This window comes from Prionailurus bengalensis, chromosome A2 (genome assembly GCF_016509475.1).
Source record: "Prionailurus bengalensis isolate Pbe53 chromosome A2, Fcat_Pben_1.1_paternal_pri, whole genome shotgun sequence".
Taxonomy (NCBI): domain Eukaryota; kingdom Metazoa; phylum Chordata; class Mammalia; order Carnivora; family Felidae; genus Prionailurus; species Prionailurus bengalensis.
Window position 1 is genome coordinate 80,388,488 of NC_057348.1, and position 24,100 is coordinate 80,412,587.

Here is a 24,100-nt window from a genome sequence, read left to right on the forward strand (position 1 = left end):
TATCTCTAAAAGAGAACTTTAAAAAATGTAACTATGATATCTTTATCACACCTAAAAATTAATGACAGCTTCTTATTCAATATTTACTTAGTACTCAGTATTCAAATGTTCCTGTTTGTCTCATGAAACATATTATCATTTTTTTTTTCAAATTAGGATAAAAATCAGCATAATTGGCTGGCACCTGTCTAAGTATTCTTTAACCTTGAGGTCTCCCTGTTTACCTTTTAAGATGAGGACTAAGACACAGAAAAGTTACATGATTTTCCCCACAGACACACTGTGGCTGAACCAGGATTATACCAAAGTTTTCCATTTGTTCTCTGTCAAGGAATAAATAAAGGCCATGTGGGGTGGCTTGTTGAAATTCTTCTATTACTAACTCTGTAATGTGCTTTCCACCCTAGTTCCAGAGCAGTATCATGAAGGATCTAGGTCACCTTATAAGGATACCTTACCTTTATCACGTTTGTTTGGGGTCAGAACCTGTGGTCTAAACACCTTATCTTCTCATTCAGACCCCAGTGTATTATAAGAAAATTAGAAGAAAAGAACATTGAATGACAGTATACATTCTTCATGGAGAGATTAATGTTACCCAAAAATCCCAAATGTTATAGTCATTTAGCATCCTACAATTTCCTAGTGTTAATTATTACCACCGAGGGGATTTTCTACTAAAAGATCTGGGATGCCTAAATTAAGTGCCCCCAGCTAGCTGCCAAATCAGTGGTCTTCCGGCCTTTGCCTGCCATTCAAGACAACCAGGGTTCTCAGTAACACCTCAGCTCCAGCAGGAGATGATGGTTCTAGATCCAGTTCTAAATGCAGTCCTTACACCTATGAAATGAGTCAGTTGTACAAAACAGTTTCTAAGAGTCAGCCTCTCATTTCCACCCCCAAAATTCAACTTCCTTCTTTCAGTCATAGTTCAGTGTCTTCTTCATGAGGATCTCCCCCAGAGCAGGGTCTTCATGTCTCCTGGGAGATGGCCCGCCCCTTGAGAGCCCCTCACCGTACGTAACTCATTCACATTCCTGGTACCAAAGTTCAGACCTCCTTTCTAGAGCCTGCTTTTTCTCTAACTCTTATCTGTAGGTCATGGGCTGTGACCCATGGGTGCTCTCTGTTCAGTTGAGCTGATCTATGCTTCCTCCCAGGTATATACCTACAAGTGGAATTGCTAGGTCATATGCTGACTCCATGTTCAACATTTTGAGAAATGGACATGTTTTCCACAGCATCCACATCATTTTACATTCCCACCAACAGTGTATGAAGGTTCAGATTTCTCCACATCCCTGCCAACACTTGTTATTGCTGTCTTTTTTTTTATCATAGCTATCCTCGGGGGTATGAAGTTGTATTTCATTTTGGTTTTGATTTTCACTTCTCTAGTGACTAGTGATGTTGAACATCTTTTCATACACTTATCAGCCATTCATATATCTCCCCTGGAATATTCTCTACTTTTATCTAACACAGAAAAATAGGATAACAGAGGAATTTTTTTTCCACCATAAAGACAGGGCCTTGGCTACCAAGGGAAATATAGGACACATTTTGAAATGGGCATTGCAAAACTTCTAGCTAAACACAGAAAGCCATGGGCTTCAGCTATGTCATTAACTTGCAGAAGTTAAGATAAATAGACTTGTGTGTACATACAGCAACAATACAAACAGCCTGCCATAGCTTGAAACGGCTGTTCATATTTAGGGGTAATGGTAGGGATAGGATTATCTTGTATAGGTTGAGATGGTTTTGAAAGGTTTCCTCACTGAGAATACATTGTAATAGTGAACCAAAAGATTCTTGCCCTCTCTCGGTTTTGTGAGTGCATCAATGTGACCTAGTGCAACTGGGCTTTGACTTCCTGATTGGTAGGATAAGACGGTTGGCTATATTTACTTGTCCTAAATATTTTATGTATCTCTGAGAGTAAAGGAAACATCAACCAGGAGTGAAAAGGTTTTTTTAAAAAATTCTGTATAGTTCATATCAAAGGGCTTTTTCTCCTGATGATGATGATGATGACAATGAGAATGTCATTGGTAGAGTAATCTTAAGGAAAAGAGCAGATACAAAGACTCTTGAATGTGTATAGAAAACTATTAAAAGGTGTGGAGACAATGTGGGGAAAGGTTCCTGGGGAGAGAAATGATGGAAACCATACTATTGACAGTAACATTTTTTAACTTCATAGCAGTGGATGTTCAATTATTAAACAACACTTATGGAGCACTCACTATGTGCTGTAGATGGAGAGAAAATGGTATAAATTCAGAAAAGAAGCAAGGGGAGACATTTCAAGGGTATGGAAAAGGAGAAATATGCTCTGGGGCCATTTTCCCTCCAACTCCAAGAAGCAGCAGCTGGTAGTGGCCGTCATTATAAGGAAGCTTCAGGAAAATGATGACACCTGCCAAGGGATTTCACCAAGACACTCACAGGTCTTGGTAAACACGAGCTAATTAATTTTCACAACACCCTTGTGAGGTGGGAAGTAGCATTTTCCTAGTTTTACAGATGGGGAAGTGTCAGCACATAAACATAAATGATTTGGCCCCTTTACATAGTGAAGTTGTGACAGGGCTGGGAATAAGAAGTCCTGGAAATTCAACTTCCAGACCTTCATTTTTAACTTCTATTCCAATTCATCCCCTTAGTGAAAGTGTTTCCTTTTCCTGTAAAATAATATTGGATAATGTATTGACACTAGCTTTATGGATACATAATTACTTAGTGTAGTTATTCCCAAGAATATAAAATCATCACACTGGAGACAGGGCCTTAGACTAAGTCCTCCAAGTTAACCCCCTCATTATTTATGTTAAATTATTCACCATGGACATAGGATATACTAGTACCAGAGTAAAGACTAGTGCCCTCAATATCTTTACTCGTGGTGGCCAACTTCAGTTTTAGTACATTCTACACATGGGCTCCCACTGTTTCCTTTTCTGTGGAATGCCACAGAGTTGTACAAACTAAACATGTCATGGTTGGAAGTCCCCATAAAAGCTATCAACCCCAACAATGCCTTTGCCTCCTAAATCTTCTGTACAGTCTCTCCATTAAGTGGCTGCCCAGACTGTGATTAAACACAACCAACGTTCAGACAGCCAAAACCTGCTAGGCAGCTCATGCCACCTCTCAGCTGCCCAGAGTTCCTCTCCCCATTTGACAGCCATCAGATCACTGCCCCTTCCACAGCTGATCCCCAGTCCCTGCCTACCCACCCTACAAGATGTCTCTTATTTGATTCTTCCTGGCCATATCAATTGCTACCAACTTACTATTATTTCAGTAAACATTTACAAAGCCCACCATCTATAGGCGACACCAACCATAAAAAGATAAATAAGGAGAACAAGCCAACAGAGGAAACTATACATAAATAAGCCCTCTTTTTAAAAAATTTTTAATGTTTATTTTTGAGAGAGAGAGAGAGAGATACAGAAGGCTGGTAGGGGAGAGACAGAGAGGGAGACACAGAATCCAAAGCAGGCTTCAGGCTCCGAGATGTCAGCACAGAGCCCGATGTGGGAGTTTAACTCATCATGACCTGAGCTGAAGTCGAACACTTAACTAACTGAGCCATCCAGGCGCACCCCCATAAATAAACACCCTTAATAAAAAGTGATAAAGGCTTTGATGGAGCATTATAAAACATTAGCAGAACATTACTTGCCTACCCTCTATGAGCACTAGAGATACGAAACAATATAGAGATTATTTCCTGCCCTTCAGAAGTTTATAGTCTGAAAGAAAGGAGAAGAATGTAAGTGTTGACTCGTTATTAGAATCCAAGTAAGGATGGGGTGCCTGGGTGGCTCAGTCGATTGAGCATCTGACTCTTGATTTCAGCTCAGGTCATAATCTCACGGTTTGTGAGTTTGAGCCTGATGTCAGGCTCTGTGCTGGTGGTGCAGTGACTGCTTGGGATTCTCTCTCTCCCTTTCTCTCTGCCCCTCCCCTGCTTGTGCTCTGTCTCTCTCTGCCCCTCTCAAAACTAAATAAACTTAAAAAAAATATTTTTAAAGAATCCAAGTAATGATGTGCTATGGAAATATGATATTCCACTGTACTATTTGTAAGATGCTGCCACATGTGATCTGTTAGTAATTTTCATCATTAAGCATTAACTAAACTAAACGGCACAGCCACTGACTTGCACAACCCCGGGGAGGCATCTTCCCACTGCTTCCTGTCAAAACGGTAGCCCCTGGATACCAACTCTCTGCACCTACTAAGTGCTAGGCACTGGGCACTGAGGGGATAATGTTGAAAAAAAGTAATAATGCTGCTCCCTGGTAACTTACACTTTTGAGGAGGAGACAGACATTCAAGAAATACATATGCAAATAAATATACGACTACAATTGTGATAATAAATGCTATAAAAGTAAAAGGACAGCTTGCTGTTCTTGGAGTAAACATGATTTTTAAAGGGGTCCGAAAGAAAATTTCTCTGTGAGGACCTGACACAGCATCCAAGGCCTAAAGGACACATAAAAGGGAATCAGGCAGAGAGAGGAAGAACGTGCAGGCAGAAGGTGGGACAAAGTGTCATGAGCTCTGGGAACTGAGAGAAGGAACAGCGCTCCAGAGTGGGTAGCCAGGATGCAGGGCTGGAGGATGCCCCCCCCAGCTCAGACAGCACCTCATGGACCAAGGCGGAGTTTGCGGCGGAAAGTTAAATATCATAGGAAGCGATAGGAGGATGTTAGGTAGTCTGCTGGGAGCTGAGGAGCAAGAGATGTAATGGAAAAATCAGTTAGTGTGTAGATGCTCAGTAAGCAAATATCAAATATCAAACCCTATGCATTTTCAGAATGGAGATTTTAGTGCTGGTCCGTGTCTTCTCTGTTTTCTCAACTTAATGTATGTGTTTTCAATTAGAAAATACACAGTCCTTCCTGGTGTTTGGTCTTTTGTCCTGCTCAAAACAAATAGCTCTCAGTCATGTGAGTAACGGTCTCTTAATGACAAAAGTGTATGGATCCATAAAACAAAACTTGCTTTGGCAAAGTGTTTCATCTCCCGGTCTCTGAATGTTCAGTCTCTTGAGCCTAGGGCATTGTTTGGATTTACCGCCATCTAGTGTCTCTGAAAACATATGTTTATTTGTGCTTCGGAACGAGACACTCCCCAAAACCGTGCAAATGAGCAAATGTATTTCTGCTTCTGGATCGGGAGCATCTCTGTTTTGATTTTATTTATGCTGCATTTGAATGAATATAAAATAAGTCTGGTCTCACTACCCTCTCTCTTTTCTCTATCCAGTTATCTAGGGTTTCATTGCTCTCCCTGATTTACACTCTGTCTTCTTAAGACTTGTTGTTGAGAATTCCTCACAAATGCGGTATGAAGTAGACCAGTAGGCCCACTCTACAAAAGTGTCTGATTGTAGGGCACACATAGGAGTTGAAGTCGAGCCCATATGCTGCTTTCCAAGTCAAATATTGAGGGGTAGGGAGCAAATATAACTTAGCAACAGCCCTGGTATCACTCCACAATGGTTTCCATACAAAATTCAGGGCTTGCTGTCCCCCCTGAGGCTACTGGTTAGGATTAGTTTTAGTTTCTGTTTCAGTCTGTTTTTACAAGACGCAGAAAGATCAAAATATACTCTCAAGCTATTACAGTTCATTGCGGTCTGGTGTTGTTAATCAGAGTTTTGCAGAGACTATTGCAATAATGAACGCTTTTTCTGAGAATACAAGTTAGGGGTGTACCTGTATTTTTGTTACACCCTTCCATGCACTTGCTCAAATACACCAGGACACATTTTCTTTTCCACCACAGCCTTCATTATAATTCTCTTTTTCTTCAAAGGTCTCAAGCCACTCGTTTCCGTTGGCATCAACCAGCTCCTTTTGACAAGCAGCAGACATGGGCGATAGATAATGTCTATATCGGGGACGGCTGTGTAGATATGTGCAGTGGCCATGGAAGGTGCATCCAAGGAAACTGTGTGTAAGTAGGCTTTGTTTTTCCTTCCTTGCATAGGAAGTTCCTGATTCACATTCCAGCCAGGAGATTTTGTAAAACTGGATTTTTAATCACTCCGAAGCTGCCTTGGTTTACACATTTTTCTTGAAATCTGATACTGAGCTAACTATGGAGTCTGTGGACATTGTATCTATATCCTTGCTTAGAGATTAGGAACTGAACAACAGCTATCTTGTCCAGAGAAACATGAGTTATAATTGACTATGTTTTATTTCCTTCTGTGTTCCTGTGACACACCTGAGACCTGAAAAGGACAGGAGAGGTTCAGGAACTCAGTGTATTCTGACTGAAAATAATACGCCATAAGTATTTTTCTCACTTAGGTCTAAGCATATGTAATGATGTGCATGACTTGTGGTTGGATCGTATTCTCACATTGTTTGCATAAGAAGGTTTTTAAATGCCTGTTTGATGGAGAGGCCTAGTATTTTACTTAGAGAGACTTAGCATCCTTGGAAGGATCTAAATAAAGTGTGTGTGTATGTGTATGTGTGTGTGTGAGAGAGAGAGAGAGAGAGAGAGAGAGAGAGAGAGAGAGAGAGTGTGTGTGTGTGTGAGAGAGAGAGAGAGAGAGTGTGTGCATGTGTGAGAGAGAGTGTGTGTGTGTATGTGTGAGAGAGAGTGTGTGTGTGTGTGTATGTGTGAGAGAGAGTGTGTGTGTGTGTGTGTGTGTGTGTGTGTGTTATGTACCGTATGTTTGGTTTTCAAAGATTTTGCTATTTGATGGGGTAGTAGACATGAAGATGTGAGTAGAGAATTTATACCCCCTTCTCCATTAACCCGCATGCCTGGGAGGTCTTTCCATCAATTAATGATTCCCCAGAGCCTCCAGCCCTATATTCATATTCCTTCCCCATTGAACAGGGAGGTCAGTCCTTTGGGCAGAGATGACAGATGCTACCCAAAGTACCCTCTGCTGTTTGGAACATGGCATCTTGGATTCCTAATTGGCCCAAAGCCTCTTTACAAAGACCAATTTCATAAGTTATTAGGAGGTACCAGTTCAGGTTGGCAGCCACAATTATTTATCAGCTTTTTTAGAGCTGTGTCATGTAGAGACAGGACTTTAGTAAATTCCTTGAAGTTGCTTCTTTCCCTGTAAACCCAAGTCATTACTTTAGGTATGCCTAGAGGCAGTTAATTCACAGATTATTTCTAACCTGATGCACTGTTCAGGAGAGCGGGTAAATTCTGGGCAGTTCTGTGAAGATAAGTAAGCTTTCATCGTCCTGGACTAGGAATAGCAGTTGGCCTCACTAATTTGAGAACACAACTGTGGTGGTTTTGCTTCATGTTGACTTTTCCTTTGTCTTTCTCCACACCCAGCTGTGACGAGCAATGGGGTGGCCTGTACTGTGATGAGCCCGAGACCTCCCTTCCAACCCAGCTCAAAGACAACTTCAATCGAGCTCCTTCCACCCAGAACTGGTTGACTGTGAATGGAGGGAAACTAAGTACCGTGTGTGGTGCTGTGGCTTCGGGAATGGCTCTCCATTTCAGCGGGGTGAGCATTTGGCAACCGGTTATTCATTTCTGCATCCTCTAAGTTTTCCCCAGAAGAACTGAGTGTCTTTCTAAAGTTTCATTGGCAAATCAAGATCCAGCATTAGACCCTCTCAATGCACAACAACCCTGATGTGAACTTGCAACTTTGCACAAATCAGAAAATACTGTTTCCAACATTTTCCTATCACAAATCAACAGAGCCCATTTAATTATGCAGGTAGTGTCAGCACAAGGCATATTTAAGTACACATTAGAAAAAGACTTCAATGTGGGAATGCAAGCTGGTGCAGCCACTCTGGAAAACAGTATGGAGGTTCCTCAAAAAACTAAACATAGAACTACCCTACGACCCAGCAATTGCACTACTAGGCAGTTATCCACGGGATACAGGTGTGCTGTTTTGAAGGGATACACGCACCCCCCATGTTTATAGCAGCACTATCAACAATAGCCAAAGTATGGAAAGAGCCCCAATGTCCCTCAATGGATGAATGGATAAAGAAGACAAAGTGGATGGATGAATGGATAAAGAAGATAAAGTGTATGTACATATATATATATATATATATATATATACATACACATACACACACACACACACACACACATATACATGCATACAATGGAGTATTACTCGGCAGTCAAAAAGAATGAAATCTTGCCATTTGCAACTACGTGGATGGAACTGGAGGGTATTATGCTAAGTGAAATTAGTCAGTCAGAGAAAGACAAAAATCATATGACTTCACTCGTATGAGGACTTTAAGAGACAAAACCGATGAACATAAGGGAAGGGAAACAAAAATAATATAAAAACAGGGAGAGGGACAAAACAGAAGAGACTCATAAATATGGAGAACAAACTGAGGGTTACTGGAGGAGTTGTTGGGGGGGGAATGGGCTAAATGGGTAGGGGGCATTAAGGAACCTACTCCTGAAATCATTGTTGCACTATATGCTACCTAATTTGAATGTAAATTTTTAAAAATTAAAAATAAAATTAAAAAATAAATAAAAGTTAAAAGTTAAAAGGGAAAAAATTCAATGAATTTTCATCCTGGGAGAGAATGCTTGTACAAAATGTGAGGGTCTTCCATCTGGGTGATGCTTTAATTGAAAACTCCTCAGCTTGCAACAGATTTGGGATTTAAGGAGCCAAAACTCAGGAAGATGAACCTCAGAATTTCCTGAATTTATTAGCAAAAATTAATTCTTTCTATAAATTAGCCAAGGAAGAATAATTGTCAGTAATGATTAGACATTTTTGTTTATAGCAGATTATATTGTGAATGACAACAGCAATGTTAGAAAATCTCTTTGAGAAATTTTATAGTCATTCTACCTTGCTGCCAGAGATAACTTGTATAAAAACAGAATTTCTTTAATACGATGATTAAAAAATGCTTCATAAGCAATTTAATTTATTAATTAATTTATTTATTTTTTTAAATTTACACCAAATTAGTTAGCATATAGTGCAACAATGATTTCAGGAGTAGATTCCTTAGTGCCCCTCACCCATTTAGCCCATCCCCCCTCCCACAACCCCTCCACTAACCCTCAGGTTCTTCTCCGTATTTATGAGTCTCTTCTGTTTTGTCCCCCTCCCTGTTTTTATATTATTTTTGTTTCCCTTCCCTTATGTTCATTTGTTTTGTCTCTTAAAGTCCTCATATGAGTGAAGTCATGATTTTTGTCTTTCTCTGGCTAATTTCACCTAGCATAATACCCTCCAGTTCCATCCACGTAGTTGCAAATGGTAAGATTTCATTCTTTTTGATTGCCAAGTAATACTTCATTGTATATATATATATACCACATCTTCTTTATCCATTCATCCATCGATGGACATTTGGGCTCTTTCCATACTTTGGCTATTGTTGATAGTGCTGCTATAAACATGGGGGTGCATGTGTCCCTTCGAAACAGCACACCTGTATCCCTTGGATAAATGCCTAGTAGTGAATTGCTGGGTCGTAGGGTAGTTCTATGTTTAGTTTTTTGAGGAACCTCCATACTGTTTTCCAGAGTGGCGGCACCAGCTTGCATTCCCAAGCAATTTAATTTTTAAAAATTACAAATTCACTGTCAGGTCTTTATTTCCCTACAATTTCCTACCTTAGAATTTGCATTTGTGCCAATGAAGTATATCATTTATATTCAGTGTGGTTTTTTTAACATTTATTTTTGAGAGCAAGAGTGTGCACTAGCAGAGGAGGGGCAGGGAGAAAGGGAGACACAGAATCCGAAACAGGCTCCAGGCCCTGAGGTGTCAGCACAGAGCCCAACGTGGAGCTTGAATCCACGAACGATGAGATCATGACCTGAGCCAACGTCAGGTGCTTAACTGACTGAGCCCTTATAATCAGTGTTTTAGCCAAGAGCAACAATATAGAGTCTCTGTGATCCTCAACACTGACTAAGGATGCAGTGTTGATAATACTCTTCTTGGCTTAAATACAACTCCAAGAGGCCTAGTTTTCCTCATGTGTTCAACTAAGAGACATCTACCTATCTACATGAATAAATTAATGTAGATGACACTGAAATCAGCCAGAAAAGTTTAAATAAAAATCATTACAACTATTATCTCTAATTATAATTAAATTATATGAAATTCTTCAATGTAGTTATTGTTAAATTTCACATTAAAGTAATCATCTGAACAATGTTATTTTATTGGGGGGCCTGGGTGGTTCAGTTGGTTAAGTGTCCAACTCTTGATTTCAGCTCAGGTCATGATCTCACAGTTCATGGGATCCAGCCCATGTCCAGTTCTGCACTGAGTGCAGAGCCTGCTTGTTCTCTCTCTCTCTCTCTCTGTCTCTGCCCCTCCCCTGCTCATGTTCTCTCTCTCTCTCTCAAAATAAATAAATAAACATTTTTAAGTGCTAATTTATTAATAGCTGTTACCTTTTGAAAAACCTAAAAATGCCTATGAATACCTGGAAATGGTTTAATAAAGACAGAATAGTTACTTTAATTTCAACTCTCATATTGCTTATGAGAAAATATCCTTTGTAAGTAAGTTCTGATCCTGAAATTTCAAAGTTTAGCAAGTATTTGCTGAGCACCTACTGTGTGCCACAGGCCATGCTGGGAGCTAGGGTAACAGGAGAAATGATACAAAAATTAGTATTACTATGCCATGCAACTTGTATTACAAAAGAAATATAAAATTGATGCAAGCCAGAGAAAACCTTAAGCTGCAGTTACGATTCTTTATCATTGTTGGATTCTGCTTTTCACCCTTAGGGTTGTAGTCGACTGTTAGTCACCGTGGATCTAAACCTCACTAATGCCGAGTTTATCCAGTTTTACTTCATGTACGGATGCCTGATTACACCAAATAACCGTAACCAAGGTGTTCTCCTGGAATATTCTGTCAATGGAGGCATTACCTGGAACCTGCTAATGGAGATTTTCTATGACCAATACAGTAAACCTGGGTTTGTATTCTATTTTATCTTTAATAACTAGTATATCGAGCAGTGATGCTTGTTAAGGCCTGCCAGCAGTCAGTCAGCAGGGGCTTCAGGGGACCTGGACCATACTCACTGGTAGAAGATGCTTCTGTGAGGCACCTGGTGGCTTATTCGGTTAAGTGCCTGACTCTTGATGTCAGCTTAGGTCATGATCTCACGGTTCATGAGTTGGAGCCCAACATCAGGCTCTGTGCTGACAGCGTGGAGCCTCCCTGGGATTCTCTCTCTCACCCTCTGTCTCTGCATCTTCCCTGCTCACATACTCTCTCTCTCTCAAAATAAATAAATAAACTTAAAAAACTAAAAAAAAAAAAAAAGATGCTTTGAAACTGACATGAAGATAAGATTTCTGAGCTGATAAATAGCTGGTTTGGGTTTTTATTTTAAGAATGACTAGTTTTAGGGGCACCTGGGTGGCTCAGTTAGTTAAGCGTCTGACTTTGGCTCAGGTCGTGATCTCACAGCTCGTGAGTTCAAGCCCCACGTGGGGCTCTGTGCTAACAGATCAGAGCCTGGAGCCTGCCTCAGATTCTGTGTCTCCCTCTCTCTCTGGCCCTCCCCTACTCACTCTCTGTCTCTCTTACTCTTTCTTTCTCTCTCTCTCTCAAAAATATAAACATTAAAAAAAATAATCATAAATAAAATAACAGAAGACCATGGGGGAGGGGAGGGGGAAAAAAGAGAGGGAGGGGGGCAAACCATAAGAGACTCTTAAAAACTGAGAATAAACTAAGGGTTGATGGGGGCTGGGAGGGAGGGGAAAGTCGGTGATGGGCATTGAGGAGGGCACCTGTTGGGATGAGCACTGGGTGTTGTATGGAAACCAATTTGACAATAAATTTCATATTAAAAAAATAAAAAATAAAATAAAACCCCCACAATGGGCTTAATAAATGCAATGTAGGAATCATTTAAAAGATATATATTCTGGAAAGGCAAAAAGCAATTGGTGTGACCAATGAGAAAAGTCAAAAGAGGTTTTAAAAGTAAAAGAGCATATCTATTAAGGTGGAAGGAAGAGAAGAGAGAGAGAAAGAAGGTTGGAGGAGAGGAGAGAGCAGAGTAGAGGTTAGGGGAGGAAAGGGGAAAGGAGAAATATAGAATAATTAAACCCAGAAACGTAGAAGAATTAAAAGCACCAAAAAAGGAAGACAAAACATAGATAATCCCTCAGTGTATGGCAAACCAGGTATAGGCTAAAAATTAGGTAAAATAAAAACAATTAAAGAATCTTATAAATGATCATTTAAATTCAGTGTGTCCATTAACAATAGGTTCAGCTGTGAATGACAGAAAACCCCAAGTAACTTATAAGGTTTTTTTTTTCTTTCTCTCATATAAATTAGATCTGGAAGAAAATAGCCAAGGGCGGCTACAGTGGTTCCATAAGCACCAGAGACCCAGGTTCTTTCTACCTTATGTTTTTGCCACACTCAACATATGACCTCCATCTAGTGGTCCAAAATGGCAACCCCAGCTCCTCCACCTTCCCACCAGCAGGAGGGAGGATGGGCAAGAAGGGTGTGCTGTCTCTGTTCCTAACAGGTGCTCATACTTCCATTCACATTCCAGTAGCCAGAACTTAGTCACAGAAACACACCCAGATGCAAGGGAGTCTGGACATACTGTCTTTATTCTGGACAACTGTTCACCTCACTATAAAGATGGGCTCCGATTATGAAGGAAGAAGGGGAAAATGGCAATTGAGGAAATGTCAGCCACAAGCAAAATGTTAAATCCTGCACTTACCTTAAAGTTGGACAGTAGTAAAGGAATTCAAATAGAAGCTAAGAGGAACACAGTGTAGTAGCACACAAAAACGTGCTCATCTGTTAGTTAGAAGATAACAGATAAGCCAAGTAAACTATTTCCTTAGTCTTTTTGGAGAAAGGTATAAAGACTCTCAGGTATGAGTTCCTGAACATTTAGCATAATATGCAGGGAGAATGAAGTTAAGATAAAAGCATAACTGTCTGATCTACTTTAGTTCTCTGAAGGAGAAACAAATTGACTGAAGTAGTAACAGTGGTCATAATTTATTTAAACTTTCAACAGCCTTAGATAAATTTCTACTCCAAGAGTTTTTAAAACGTGGTCAAGGATTTATCAGAGAAAGGAAACTACATTAGAAATAGGAAAGAAAAGGGGTGCCTGGGTGGCTAAGACGGTTGAGCGTTGGACTTTGGCTCATGATCTCATGGTTCATGAGTTCAAGCCCCACATCGGGCTCTGTGCTGACAGCTCAGAGCCTGGAGCCTGCTTCCGATTCTGTGTCCCCCTCTCTCTCTGCCCCACCCCTGTTTGTGCTCTGTCTTGCTCTGTCTTTCAAAAATGAATAAACATTAAAAAAAAATTGGAAAGGAAAAAAAGGTAAAGATCGTGTGATTGTATGTCTCTCTAGGAACAGACACATTTCTGATATTATTTAATACGCTTTAAAATGTTAAACATGCCAAATCAAAGCAGATAAGCTATAGGAAGATGATACAAGGTGAGGATACAAAAAGAGGGCAAGGAGAGGACAGATGAGCTTTGAAAGTGAGATGCATGAGGAAATAAACTTTGGAAAAGATTGCCTGCCTAAGCACGGATGGTCTCCAAACTGCCAGTAACTATACAAGCAAGGATCTAGGATTCACGGTCTACAATTTCCTTCCCTAAGACCAAGATCCACTAAGCTATCTTGGCCCAAAGGGTACACAAAATGACAGACATAGTCAAAAAAGTATTTAAAATTCAAGTACTGAAAATCCAACCAAAAGGACCGCAGCATTGAATGGATCTTAATGCGTCCTCATCTGGAATACTGCCTACTATTCTGGTCTTAATCTCTCAACAAAGACATAAAAGAGAAAAGAGGAAGGAAAATAAAATCAACAAGGAAATAGTGTATAAATACAAACAAAACGGTGAACCCTCTTCAGCGTGAAAGATAAAAACTAAAGGGGCCACCATGAAAGTCCTCCACTTAAGGGTTCTTCACAGGATGGATTTGGGCTTATTGGCCCATCTTGGAACACTAACACTAAGAGGCAGCCCTTAAATATAAAGGGAGGTAGATTAGTATGGATAGAAAGATGGGAATTTATGCAGAGGAAAGTAAACCTCAGGAAATTATTTTCCCCAACAGACTTTATGGTTGTGAGTATAAGCTCAAAAGTGTTTGATATATTCTTGGGCTTTAAATGCATAATTGTGATCATGTCTAGCTGGTTATGGTTCATATTGGAGCATGTAGTCATATTTGTCCATGTCTGTTCTTGGTGACTGTGTTGGGGACAGCATGCTGGGCTTGTTACCCTATGGTTCTTACTCAGCATTTCTTAGTATAATGTCTTCAATAAAACATAAAGACAAAGTCAGTATAAACCACATAAAGTAATTACATACAACCTGGTACCCTCAAGCTGAGAACCCAAATGTCCTGCCACATGTGTCTAAATTCAGTGTCTGAATTCTAAGCAATTTGCTGATACTCACAGGAGTAGAATGAAATCAAGGCACCAGGGGAAGGAAACTGATGAAACCAACCTCTAGGAAACAGAAAACAAAAGTTAGTATTGGCTTATGTCTACCAAAGTGCATATCTCTAGGCTTATAGATCCAGAGAGGCCCCTAGGCAAGCAGAAAATTGTAAAGTCCCTTTAAGGCGTGCCCAGGGACAATTAGAATAAGTAGATAGTTCCAGAATCCTTGAATTTGTTCACATTCTGTTTCCCCGATTTGGGGACTCCTGAACTTTCATAAGCTCAAACCAGTTTATCATGGTTTATAAAAATTACATTTTAAAAATTATTTTTAAAAATTAAAATAAATTTTAGGGCACCTGGGTGCCTCAGTTGGTTAAGCTCAGGTTGTGATCTCACCACTCATAGGTTGGAGCCCCGCGTTGGGCTCTGGGCTGACAGCTCAGAGCCTGGAGCCTACTTTGGATTCTGTGTCTCCTTCTCTCTCTGGCCCTCCCTTGCACTCTCTCTCTCTCTCTCTCTCTCTCTCTCTCATTCTCTCTCAAAAATAAGTAAACATTAAAAAAATTAAAATAAACATTTAAATCAACTATTTAAATTAAGTTTTTAAATTTTATCTCCTGTCCTTCCCTCACCACCACGTGACGTGTAATATCTTACCTCTTGTTGTGAATCTTTTACTCGCATGAGACATTTGACAAGTTTGTTTACCCCCCACTGCCATCATTTTCATACAGATTCGTGAATATCCTTCTCCCTCCTGATGCTAAAGAGATTGCCACTCGCTTCCGCTGGTGGCAGCCAAGACATGACGGCCTGGATCAGAATGACTGGGCCATCGACAATGTCCTCATCTCGGGCTCTGCGGACCAGAGGACGGTCATGCTGGATACCTTCAGCAGTGCCCCTGTGCCCCAGCACGAGCGCTCCCCCGCAGACGCCGGCCCCGTCGGGAGAATTGCTTTTGACATGTTTATGGAGGATAAAACTGCAGGTACATTTATCACTAATGCTACATACGAATCCAGCAGAAATGTAGCGTGGATTTGGGTCTTTTCAAAAAAAGTAGAATGTGAAGCTCTTACAGATTCTCAAATGGTATAGAAACAGTGAAAATGGTTTCACCCTTTTGTGTCTCTCAAAATTCCTGATCTACACTGGAATCTTCTTCCATTTAAGCAGCAAGTATGTTTTAATAAATAGCATCCTATAATAATTCCTTTTTTTAAGAGATTATTTGTTTCTTTGTTTCCTTGTTCCTCCTTTGGGTAGAAAGCCAGTATTTCCTAGTCATTTATTTTAATATCCAAAGACAAGTGTCTTGTTTTGCCACATGTTAGTTGCATTTGTGATGACATTTCATGTTTTAGAGAGTGTCTCAGGTCTTGCTTGTCACTGTTTATTCTCAATAGTAGTAGAAAAGTGATCCTGGTGACATAGAAAAAAAGATCTCTCCGTGCTAGGCTCGTTTTTAATGTCTTGTTTTCATTTCATAAAACTATTCTGGTATTTATTTATTTATTTATTTATTTAGAGGGTGCAACTGAGCAAGAGGCAGAGAGAGAGAGAGAGAATCTCATGAGGGGCAGAGAGAGAGAGAGGAAGAGAAAGAGAAGCAGGGCTCTCCTAAGCAGGGCTCCTGCTCACCCCAACCAGGTCTCAAGCTCACCCCATGTGGGACTGGAACTCAAAACCTGTCTGATGATGACCTGAACCAAAGTCAGATGCTTAATGGCTGAGCCACCTAGACTCCCTGTTCTGGTCATCTTTTTTAAAAATGGTGACTTATATCAAGTTTGTGGCTTTGTCATGCCACATCCTTGGTAATACTACATAAAACATGGCATCTTCTGGTCAAGTAGTGATGTTTAATTATATGGCTCATACCAACACTGCAAGTGTTATCTGAACAGTGAAAATAATTCTCTGAAGAAGGTTATTGGGAAGATTTACTTACACAGATCTGGTTCAGAACCTTGTTAAATTATTCATTTATTTTTTCCCTGTGAAATGATTTACATAAGTGAGTTTATGGCCAGAAAATAATTTAAACACTGCTTCTGTATGAATAAAAGCAAATACAGATTATTTTTTCAAGTACCTAAAATACCAATTTGCACTTTAGGCTTGATTGGTGATGTACAATTGAAGAATTGCAAAAATAGTTTTTTAGAGGGGCGCCTGGGTGGCGCAGTCGGTTAAGCGTCCGACTTCAGCCAGGTCACGATCTCACGGTCCGTGAGTTCGAGCCCCGCGTCAGGCTCTGGGCTGATGGCTCAGAGCCTGGAGCCTGTTTCCGATTCTGTGTCTCCCTCTCTCTCTGCCCCTCCCCCGTTCATGCTCTGTCTCTCTCTGTCCCCCAAAAAATAAAAAAAATAATAAAAAATAAAAAAAAATAGTTTTTTAGAAACTGTAATATCTAATTACAGAAGTAGCTTCTGATATTTCAGAAGATATTGATGAGGTAGTGGATTAATGTAAAAACCTGCTTTCATCAGGATTGCAGAGTTCTAGCATAAACTATGTGCCCTAGAATAAACTGGAACTCAAATTTCTGTGCTCTTTGGCTCTGGAGTACTAGATGCACGATTAAATGTAGCTGCAAAATCCCATGAATTGGGATGGAATTTGGAATGAAAATTCACAGATAATGGCATTGTGGTAGCCATTTGAATCCCAGACATAAAATGCTTGTTCTGTACACATATGTTAATGCTCAGACAAACTCAAAAGGACACAGCATAGATGAAGGCTGAATTCCAATTGTGTGGTCTCTCCTCTGACTCCTCTGAGACCATCCAACTCTATTACTTGCACAGTAGCCCCAAGCCTATGATTGTACCCATTCATCTCCAAAGAAAATGCTGGAGCTAAACAGGAAACTTTCAGAGAAACGCTGGACCTATAAAATCAAAGTGTATCATGAATTAAATGCAATTTATGGATATGTTCCTTCTTAAACTTTCTGGAATAAAATCATAATGTTAAAAATGCCTCTTCCAGGGGCACCTGGGTGGCTCAGTCAGTTGGGCATTCAACTCTTGGTTTTGACTCAGGCCATGATCTCACGGCTGGTGGGTTCGAGCCTCCATCCAGCTCCACCCTGATGGTGCAGAGCCTGCTTGGGATTCTCTCTCTACCCCTCCTCTGCTTGTGCTCTCTCTGACTCAAAAATAAATTAATAAGCTTTTTTTAAAAATACCCTTTCCTGGGGTGCCTGGGTGGCGCAGTCGGTTAAGCGTCCGACTTCAGCCAGGTCACGATCTCACGGTCCGTGGGTTCGAGCCCCGCGTCGGGCTCTGGGCTGATGGCTCAGAGCCTGGAGCCTGTTTCCGATTCTGTGTCTCCCTCTCTCTCTGCCCCTCCCCCGTTCATGCTCTGTCTCTCTCTGTCCCAAAAATAAATTTAAAAAAACGTTGAAAAAAAAATACCCTTTCCTGGGGCGCCTGGGTGGCTCAGTTGGTTAAGCGTCCACCTTCGGCTCAGGTCATGATCTCACAGTCTGTGGTTTCGAGCCCCGCGTCGGGCTCTGTGCTGACAGCTCAGAGCCTGGAGCCTGCTTCGGATTCTGTGTCTCCCTCTCTCTCTGCCCCTCCCCTGCTCGTGCTCTGTCTCTCTCTGTCTCAAAAATAAATAAAACATTAAAAAAACAAAAACCCTTCCAGAAAAGAAAGGACATTGTGGACAGTGTGTGTGTGTGTGTGTGTGTGTGTGTGTGTGTGTGTGTGATTGAGAAAGAGAGGGAGAGACAACAAGATGTACTCAGCGCTAATCAAGTCATAGTCTTGTTGCCTAAGTTTTCCTTAGACATAAGCTTGTTTTTAGTCACTTCACTGAGGTATAATTGACATATAAAAAGCTGTTGATTTTAATGTATACAACTTGATGAGTTTGGAGATAATTATACACCACATCACCACAATCATGGCCATAAATTTATCAATCACCTCCTAACATTTCCTCTCACAGAACCCCCCTCCTTTTTGTTTACCCTTCTTAACAAGTTTTTAAGTGTACCGTACATTATTGGTAACTATAGGCTCTCTGTTGCACAATAGATCTCCGGAACTTATTTGCCTTGTGTTCCTGAAACTTCATACCCCTTGACGGACATGTCTCCATTTCTTCTTCTCCTCAGCCCCTACTAACCACTATTCTACCCTCTGGTTCTATGAATTTGAATATCATAATTTTTTAATTACCCAGATGACACTGCCAGAATTTGATTAGAAGTAGCTAGCTCACTTCCCTCTTGTATTACTAGAAATTCTTGGTCCTTCTTTAGAACCTACCTAAAAGTTAAGTATCTATCAGAAAAGAATCAGTGTAGGGGTACTTGGATGACTCAGTCAGAAAAGCATGTGACTCTTGATCTTAGGGCCATAAGTTCAAGCCCACGTTGGGTGTAGAGATTACTAAAAAATAAATAAACTTTAAAAAAAGAATCAATACACATTTCCCTTTGCCCTCATTTGTAACACATACAATATACTTTTTTTCTAAATGTAGACTTACCAGTATTGGACAGTAGGTATATCTCAACCTCCTAGGATCCATGTTCCTAAAATGATATGCTTACATTAGTGTTTTGCCTGTGGATTGTATGTAAGATAAGAGAGATTTCTACTGAAAAGAGTACAAGATCTTGCTTAATGTGTAAATTTGCTTCAAGTAATTTTGTCATAAATTTGTCATAAAATTTATATTTTTTTAAGTGAATGAGCATTGGCTATTCCATGATGATTGCACAGTAGAAAGATTCTGTGACTCCCCTGATGGTGTCATGATTTGTGGCAGCCATGATGGAAGAGAAGTATATGCAGTGACCCATGATCTGACTCCCACTGAAGGCTGGATCATGCAATTCAAGGTGAAAATGTTATGGTCTCAATTACATAAATACCTATACACTAGCAATATAAAAATGAAAAAAAAAAAATTTGAGGCAAAGATCATACAACATTTCATTGACTTAATATACACTTTGAAAAATAAAATGTAATGTTTAGGTAATATACATCTCTACTGTATATAACTTAATGATTAAAAGTGATTAAAATTATTTTATTTCTGAATTATGCCAACGTAAAACTTTCATAAGAGTAAATGCGTTTCTGTCCAGGAATAAACAGAGCAAAATAGCGCAAAATAGTGATAATAAAAACGTAGGACACTGAGTTATCATATTTTAAATCATTATATGACTTAGCCACCTTCGTCCTTTAAGAGAAGATTAAAGCTATTATGGTTATAAATATCTTTTTTTGTTTTGTTTTCGCAAGACTATTGTAATGTTCCTGGAGAAAGAAAATTCTAGAAAACAAAGGCATGATTAGCATTAATGCCAGCATCGATTTTGGCCAAGATGTTGTGTCAACCAATTTATTTTATGTCATCCAATTTATTGTCTACCTCACTCCCACTGTATTAGCAACAAATGTTCCAGTATGCCTGTCTGGGGCAACAAAAGGTGCTGTGCCTTATTAAAAGTACCTTCTGTTATCACTTCATTGCATCTTACTTGTATTTGAAAGTGATGTATGGAGAGTCATAAATTGTACAACAAAACAGTAAACTTGGAAAAGCTGTTAGCAATCCTTCTTGGTCGAGCATCCTGCCAAATAGAAGTGCCAGACCATTAGCACAACAAACAACAATTTGTAAGAGTGGGCCCAGGCCTTCCAAGGCAATCAGCCAGCCATGGCAGAGCGCAGCTTTCAGCTTCTCTCCAAACTCCCTGCACAATATATTTGGCACTTTCTATAATTTGTCATCTTGGGCAACCACGTCAACTACCCTGTCCATCAGCAGAATAAGTAATGATCCTGAAAATACAGAGTGGATGTGGTGTAACACCTATCAAGTGATCAGCACCTTTCTTGCTGCCAAGTCCTTAGAGCAGAAATATGTAATCTGGTTTTAATATTTTTCCAATCTTTCTTTTCTGTTCATTAGATTTCTGTTGGATGTAAAGTGTCTGAAAAAGTTGCCCAGAATCAAATTCATGTGCAGTATTCTACCGACTTTGGTGTGAGCTGGAATTATCTGGTCCCTCAGTGCTTACCTGCAGACCCAAAATGCTCTGGAAGTGTTTCTCAGCCATCAGTATTCTTTCCAACCAAAGGGTGGAAAAGGATCACCTACCCACTTCCTGAAAGCTTAGTGGGGAAGTAAGTAGAAAATTCAAATAAAGCCTGGTTCCAAGCATCGATAAATCTATGAGGGACACTTGTCGAGCCTGAAATTATGTGTAATTGTGGGTAAAATGCTCTTACCCCCTAATTCTAAAAGTTCTCTAATCAATGACCTCCATGATGAACTGACTTGAGGAGACCTCAAGTTTAAATCCTCAGGCTTCTCAAGAAGGGCCTTGGCAGCCCTTCCACTTTCCATATTAATCTCTGAACATGGAGACACAGCAATAGCAATAGTCCTAGAGCCAGATGAAAAGGTATAGGCTACCTTATGGGTCTTGTAGACTGTGGTCCACCATGCATCACATGCTTTCCATATTACTGCCTGTCAATCCATTGATGAAGACACAAGCAAGTCCTAACTGGTGATACTATTTGTACAAAACCTAATTCTTCATGCTGTCTCTACAAGTGTGGTTTGTAGATCTCATTTTTCTGTTACATTCTGCACCTGCTGTGAAAAGTAATTAGCCTAGAGCAGTAGTGAGCCAAGATGATTAACTATTCCCTGAAAAGTCTGTAGATAAGCAATTTAAGCAATTCTAAAAGCTTTTCCTTTGACTGTAAAATTAGGAAAAAAGATATATTGAAGAAAATGACAGGTGTACCTCCACCATATGAATCATAGAGACTGGCTAAATGAAAAACCTTCTTATGAAACAGAATTACGATATATGTCCAGCACATATAGAGCCTTTGAATAAGGTGCTTGCACTCAGCTTTTCCAGTGGCCCATAAATATCATCTACTACATGATCACTCACTGTTTCCTGGAACACATGTAAAGGTTTTAGTCTATTAATGTGCTAGGAGATTAGATCAGGATACTTTCAGCCACAGGTAACAGAAAACCCAATGCAAATGGACTCAATTAAAAGTGAAATGTATTATATCTGTAATGAAACAATCCAAAGTAATGGATTCTAGGATTGATTCACATGCTCAAAAATGTCTTCAAGGACATTATTACTTACTACTCTTACAATGACTCTTTCTTTGCTCCTCCGTTCACACATTGGTGTAATATTCAGGCCTCATGAACATAGATGGCTTCCAGAAAACTGCAGCAGAATGCATCCTTACCTATGTCCAATGGAAGAGAAACAGAGTTGCTTTTCTTTCAGAGCTGGAGTTACTACCTTCTTGTGTCCCATTGGCACAAATTAGCTCAAGAATGCCCGTTCCTGAGTCAGTCAATAGCTAGGGGAGTTCCATTACTCCTATGACTCACCAAGGGTGAAATGGGTGCTGGGGAGGCCCTTGATATCACTGCCTCGTTTTACCCCTCTATTCCTCTCTCTTTTTTAATAATGATGTAAAACTTAAACTCAGTAAGATGCACACATCTTAGTAGTTCGGCACAATGAGTTCTTACCAATGTGTAACCTGTGGAACCATGCCATAGAACAAGATACAGAACATTTACATCACCCCAGAAAGTCTCCTCGTGTACTTTGAACTCTTTACACCAAAATAGTGTAGCACATTCTGATATAAGGTCAATTGTGAGGTTTGTATTTTCCCCCAAAGACAGAGAAGAGCAATGATTAAATCAAAATCTTGGGGAAATTGCCCTTTCACATAACCCTTTCAAAATCGTTTTCTAATTAGCACAGCTGTTCTGAGAATATCGATTACCTTTGGGGATTCAGAAGTTGCTGTTTCCTGACCACCTGAGAGCTGTGTGTCTGCTGACGAGTCTCTGTGAAAGGCTTCGCTCACCTTGTGTACAATTTCAGAAATGCAGTTAATGGGTCTAAATTGTGACACAACCACTGGACTCCAGTTCATAAGCAGCCTCATTTATGATAGTTACAGATTTGTATTTTAAAATGTTCCTATCACTTGAAATAGAGATTCCACTGCATTTTCATTTTGTTGTACGAGTTTGCTCACATACTATAAAATTTTAATGAAACTGGCTTTAAAGTTCCATTACAGAAATAGATAATGGCGGTCAGAAAACGTTTTTTGTTAACCCATTTCATACTGCCAGTGTCTTAAATGTTTTTTTTCCTTTTCTGTACTGAACATACACATAGGAAAATGGACTTAAGTAAAGTTAACTTTTGTTCTCACTCCTTTGCTTCTGTGTTATCAATAGTCCAGTGAGATTGAGATTCTATCAGAAGTACTCAGATATGCAGTGGGCAATCGATAATTTCTACCTGGGCCCTGGATGCTTGGACAACTGCAGGGGCCACGGAGATTGCTTAAAGGAACAGTGCATCTGTGATCCGGGATACTCTGGGCCCAACTGCTACTTGACTCACACTCTGAAGGTAATGTTAATGCCCCAGAAGAAAGCATTTACTCACACCGCAGGTCGTGCCTGAAGAACCATTGTTAAGTGGGGGTCTAGTAAGTTATAACAGCGGTCTTTGGGTGCCCCAGTGAATAAATCCTTTGGCTGGCAACTGAAAATATCTCTTAGGTTTCTTAGATACAGAATATCAAGACCAAGCTCTACTATAATTTACTCAATTTATGAAATAAACCAGACTGTATTGATTAAAGAGCATAAATACTCTGCTTTTTTTTTAAAGACTCTTAATTTGAAACTAGCATTAAGTCTTCTTTACTTCACTTATTCGGTAGATGTGCCGTTTGAAGGAAGATGTTGATGTTATGAAGCAAATAACATAGATTCATTATCACAAAGAAACAAGTTTTCAAAAATGACTAAACAGCTGAATTTTTTTATTGAATTATAATTGACATACAATGTTATTTTAGTTTCAAGTGTGCAACATAGTGACTGGACAATTCTGACATGACTTCAGTGCTCACCACAATAAGTGTGCTCATCATTATGTCACCATACAGCATTATTACAGTATTCTCATTACCTACATTTTTGTTCAGAAAACTCAGTGTTCCAATTTGCTGACTGCTAAAATGTGGTTGTGTATTAAGAATAGAGAGGTCGGGGGGCGCCTGGGTGGCGCAGTCGGTTAAGCGTCCGACTTCAGCCAGGTCACGATCTCGCGGTCCGTGAGTTTGAGCCCCGCGTCAGGCTCTGGGCTGATGGCTCGAGCCTGGAGCCTGTTTCCGATTCTGTGTCTCCCTCTCTCTCTGCCCCTCCCCCGTTCATGCTCTGTCTCTCTCTGTCCCAAAAATAAATAAAAACGTTGAAAAAAAAATTAAAAAAAAAAAAAAAAAAAAAAAAGAATAGAGAGGTCGGGGCGTCTGGGTGGCGCAGTCGGTTAAGCGTCCGACTTCAGCCAGGTCACGATCTCGCGGTCCGTGAGTTCGAGCCCCGCATCAGGCTCTGGGCTGATGGCTCAGAGCCTGGAGCCTGTTTCCGATTCTGTGTCTCCCTCTCTCTCTGCCCCTCCCCTGCTCATGCTCTGTCTCTCTCTGTCCCAAAAATAAATTAAAAAGTTGAAAAAAAAAAAAAAAAAGAATAGAGAGGTCATTTTGGAAACTT

The 24,100-nt window shown here is 40.1% G+C and overlaps 1 protein-coding gene across 3 annotated transcripts in view; it reads left to right on the forward strand.

Annotated features, from left to right (window-relative positions):
- Nucleotides 1–24,100, forward strand: part of RELN (reelin) — a 533,601-nt gene that overhangs the window by 479,249 nt on the left and 30,252 nt on the right. For all 3 annotated transcript variants that reach the window (XM_043588658.1, XM_043588659.1, XM_043588660.1), the window contains exons 47-53: nucleotides 5,842–5,982; nucleotides 7,345–7,522; nucleotides 10,780–10,973; nucleotides 15,214–15,470; nucleotides 19,192–19,346; nucleotides 20,432–20,646; nucleotides 22,775–22,952. In XM_043588658.1, coding sequence (XP_043444593.1) covers nucleotides 5,842–5,982; nucleotides 7,345–7,522; nucleotides 10,780–10,973; nucleotides 15,214–15,470; nucleotides 19,192–19,346; nucleotides 20,432–20,646; nucleotides 22,775–22,952 — 1,318 coding nt within the window. The remainder of the gene's footprint in view (nucleotides 1–5,841; nucleotides 5,983–7,344; nucleotides 7,523–10,779; nucleotides 10,974–15,213; nucleotides 15,471–19,191; nucleotides 19,347–20,431; nucleotides 20,647–22,774; nucleotides 22,953–24,100) is intronic.